We start from the raw sequence: 3,700 nt of genomic DNA on the forward strand, positions 1-3,700 counted from the left end.
AAAAATATTTTCTAATTTGAGACCACAAACTCCACTCCCAATTAAGTCTCACCTTCCTACTTGTTTTCTTATAGTATAAAAATACAAAAGAGAATCCTTTATACAATAAACAAATGTTTTAAATTGACCTACTTATAGTTTTCTCTTAAAGTACATGTCCACCGCAACGTCCCAAGTATTCTGGGAACGAGGGAGTATTAATTATTTGCAAGTTCGCAACGATTATACATTTTCAGAATAATTGTAAACGTACAAACACAAATTTATATTTAAGGCAGACTCACATTAAATTATTGTAAGACTTGTTAAAGTTACCCTTAAAATATATATAAAGTTATCCTTAATATAATACTCCCTCTGTCTTTATTTTTTTTTTTTTTCCATTTGACGTTTCATAGTCTCCAAGACGTGTCTTAGAACGCATAAGCTTAACGGTATTTATGGTCCATATTTACAAAGTTTGACCCCAAAAAATGACAATGGGGCAAAAATAAAGAGACAAATGGAGTTTAAATTTACCATTTTTCTAAGTTCTTACATAAATTTACTTTTAGAAAAACACTTATAATATATTAGATTAATCATTTTAGCTTTTATTACATGTATATCATAAAATACACATTAATATAAATTAAATTCGTCACAAATTAAAAATTATCCCTAGGTGAGTAAAAATCATTATAAAAATGGTTAAAGTTACCCTCAAATTGATCGTCTTTCAATAAAATTAACGTAAATCCGCATTATAGAAGACTTATTAAAAGCTCAAATTATCAAATGCAACAACTTATTTCCAATAAAAATACACACATTTCGTTGAATGCAAACAAACATTGTCTAAAACAAACATGAATGCATTATAGCACTTCAAATGTCTAAAAGAAAAACATAAGCAAACAACAAAAGAACAACAAATTAAGCATTACACTTCCACATATCAAGGGCAATATATGTTTGCCAATCATTAGACTACCTCGACTGGCTGACATCCCTTGTCAATAGAAGCCATCACAGCATCAATTACAAGTTGTGTTTTCCTACTAATAGTAGGCCACTTCTTCTCTGGTGCTGAATCGCGGTGTTTTATACCATCAACCAAAGCCGAAAACTCCTTTACCATTAGAGCTTCCTGAGGAAGATCTGTCCTCACAACATGCTCACTCGATTTGTGAGTCCAACCCAAGGCCTTATCAGTAAACCAAGTTTTGGATGCTGCTGAAAATGAAACCTCTGCAGCATTATACGGAATTATGAAATCATTGACATGTAAGGTCCCATTTGTTCCAACAGCTGTTATATCCATGGTTAAGTTTGCAAGAAAAGAACAATGAAAGGTGGCTATTTTGCCATCCTCCCAACACATACAAGCATCACAGGATAATATGACCCCTGCATCATTTGTAACCGGGTTCCTTAGAGCAGTCACGGATTTAGGCAGTTGGTAGTTTGCAGCCCACAGACTCGCTCTGATACAGTACCAGCCTGCATCACCCAGAGCACCAAGAGAATCAAGATCAGGTTTCACCCGAATATTGTTGTGAAGGAAATCGTCGTTAGCCATGAAGGTGAAAATTGAGTGTACCTGTCAAAAAGTTGAGACAATGTTAAATTGAGAATAGTTTCTGAAAGACTAGGACTTAAGATTTAGCACTGTCTAGAAGTAAGGGGTGGCAATTCGGGTCAGCAGGTTGAGTTCGGGTCGATTTTGTGTTATGCTTACAAAGTATCAAAAATAGTGTAAAACTTAATATTATTATAAAATATGAAATTTGGGTCAAATTAGGTCGAATTCGGGTTGTTCAGGTCGGGTTTCTCTCAATAATTTCGGGTCGGGTCAGGGATTGTCAACCCTATCTAGAAGCCTGTCAAGCACATTACTGCAGGAAACAAACTATAGGGAAAAGAGATCAAATAATGATGAATGTTCAAATGGATTTATTATGCAAATGAGATCAAAGAATAATAGATTTTGTGAGACTAGAAATTATGCAAATGAGTAACTCAGGTAACCCCTAATTTAACTGAGTAAGTTGAGTAACCCCGACAACTCGAGTAACCCCTAACTGAGTAACTTGAGTAACCTTAGCAACTCGAGTAACCCTTGACTGAGAAATTAGAGTAACTTCGGCAACTCGAGTAACCCATGACCGAGTAACTCGAGTAACTCTTGCCACACAGTACAACAGGTCGCATACAAAAAATTGTGCACTTTAATTTACTCCACGCACTTGCTATAAAGTACTACCTCGATTAGTTTTTACTAGTAACAAAGGAGTATTATTTGTAAATAAAAAATTCTGTTGTTGCAAGTCTCAGCTAAAAATTAATGAAGGTAGTAATACACCGAAAAAAATTATCTTCTTTATTTCAAAATAATTTCAGTTAAATTTAACTTAACTTCCCACTACTTTGTACTTAGAGTTGTTTAAACTTGACCCAATTGACCCAATCTAATTCAAACTGATCAAAAAAGATATTCAATTCAAATTTTGACTCAAGTATACACAAATTAACAAACATATGTTTGAAAAAGATTCGAGCCGAGCCAAGATGGCCTTATCAAACATAACCCGAACACTTCGAATTAACACCTCTACTTCATGCTACGTTTATAGCTTGAAACCATTATATAAAGTTTTAAACAAAATATCTAAATAAATAAATAAAAATCATGTACTGCTTTTTTCAAACAAAAAAATATTGTTACACTCGATTTTGCACATTTATGGAGCCACAAGTGGGATCTAAAAAAATTAGGGAAAGTATTTAGCATGCTAATATTTTTCCATATATATTCAAATAATACAACAAAAGTAGAATTTCAAAAAGTCAAATGTAACAATTATTTTACAACTAGATCCAAGGTATTAGAAGAAAGACACTTACAGCCTTAAGCTGGCCAAAACGCTGAGAATCAGCTAAAAAATCCGCCATAACCTTAGTCCTAGGGTGATGCATCCACATTGTACCATCCATAAATTGAACCCCATTTGACTCACAAGCACTCAAAATAACATCCAACTCTTTAACATTCAAAGCAGGAGGTTTCTCAACAAGCACATGCTTCTTCTTCTCCGTCGCACGAACCACCCATTGAAGGTGCAAGCTAGTCGGCAAAGGCACGTACACCGCGTCAACATCAGGGTCCTCGAGAACTTCTTCGTAGCTTCCGTAGATCTTAGTGGAAGGGAGGAAGTCATTGGCAGCCGCGTAAGCTCGAGCTTTTTCTATAGAGCGGCTGCCAATGGCGTAAAGGGTGGAGTTAGGAGAGAGTGTTATGGCACGAGAGACTTTTCGGGCTATTTCGGCACAGCCTAGGATGCCGAAGCGGATGGTGGTGGGTTGATGAGATTCAGCCATATTGATGAATGTATGTAGAATGAAGAGTAGAGCTTTTCTATGAGTGAGAGCAATCTTAGCGGTTAGCTTATTTATGCACGTTTTCTTATAGGCTATAACCGTACAATACATGTAGTGGTTAGGAAGGAAAACAATTTTAAAAAGTGGGGTCATTTCCATGTTTGGAAATGTGTGAATCTGCCAATTTTATGCTATAACTATAATTAGAGTAGGACCAAAGATTCTACAATGATTTTATATCGAGTAATATTTTAATCTTAGTCGTCTTTTTAATATAAAATCTCAATTGTTTTTAATTTGAGATATTTACTAAACCACAAATTAGACTTCGGTCAAATAT

The 3,700-nt window shown here is 34.9% G+C and overlaps 1 protein-coding gene across 1 annotated transcript; it reads right to left on the bottom strand.

The window, feature by feature from the left end:
* Positions 1 to 964: 964 nt before the first annotated feature.
* Positions 965 to 3,360, bottom strand: LOC145585127 (putative oxidoreductase At4g09670). The gene is made up of 2 exons (XM_081641858.1): positions 2,887 to 3,360; positions 965 to 1,582 (listed from the first exon to the last, which is right to left on the bottom strand). The coding sequence occupies exons 1-2, from the start codon at positions 3,358 to 3,360 to the stop codon at positions 965 to 967; spliced, it is 1,092 nt and encodes a 363-aa protein (XP_081497984.1).
* Between the last annotated feature and the right edge of the window lie 340 nt (positions 3,361 to 3,700).

Source organism: Chenopodium album, chromosome 16, assembly GCF_948465745.1.
Source record: "Chenopodium album chromosome 16, dcCheAlbu1.1, whole genome shotgun sequence".
Lineage (NCBI taxonomy): Eukaryota > Viridiplantae > Streptophyta > Magnoliopsida > Caryophyllales > Amaranthaceae > Chenopodium > Chenopodium album.

Coding starts and splice junctions, on each gene's coding strand:
- LOC145585127 (XM_081641858.1), bottom strand. CDS start 3,360: ATGGCTGAATCTCATCAACCCACCACCATCCGCTTCGGCATCCTAGGC. Junction 1,583..2,886: donor GTTTTGGCCAGCTTAAGGCT/GTAAGTGTCTTT, acceptor ACTTTTTGACAG/GTACACTCAATTTTCACCTT.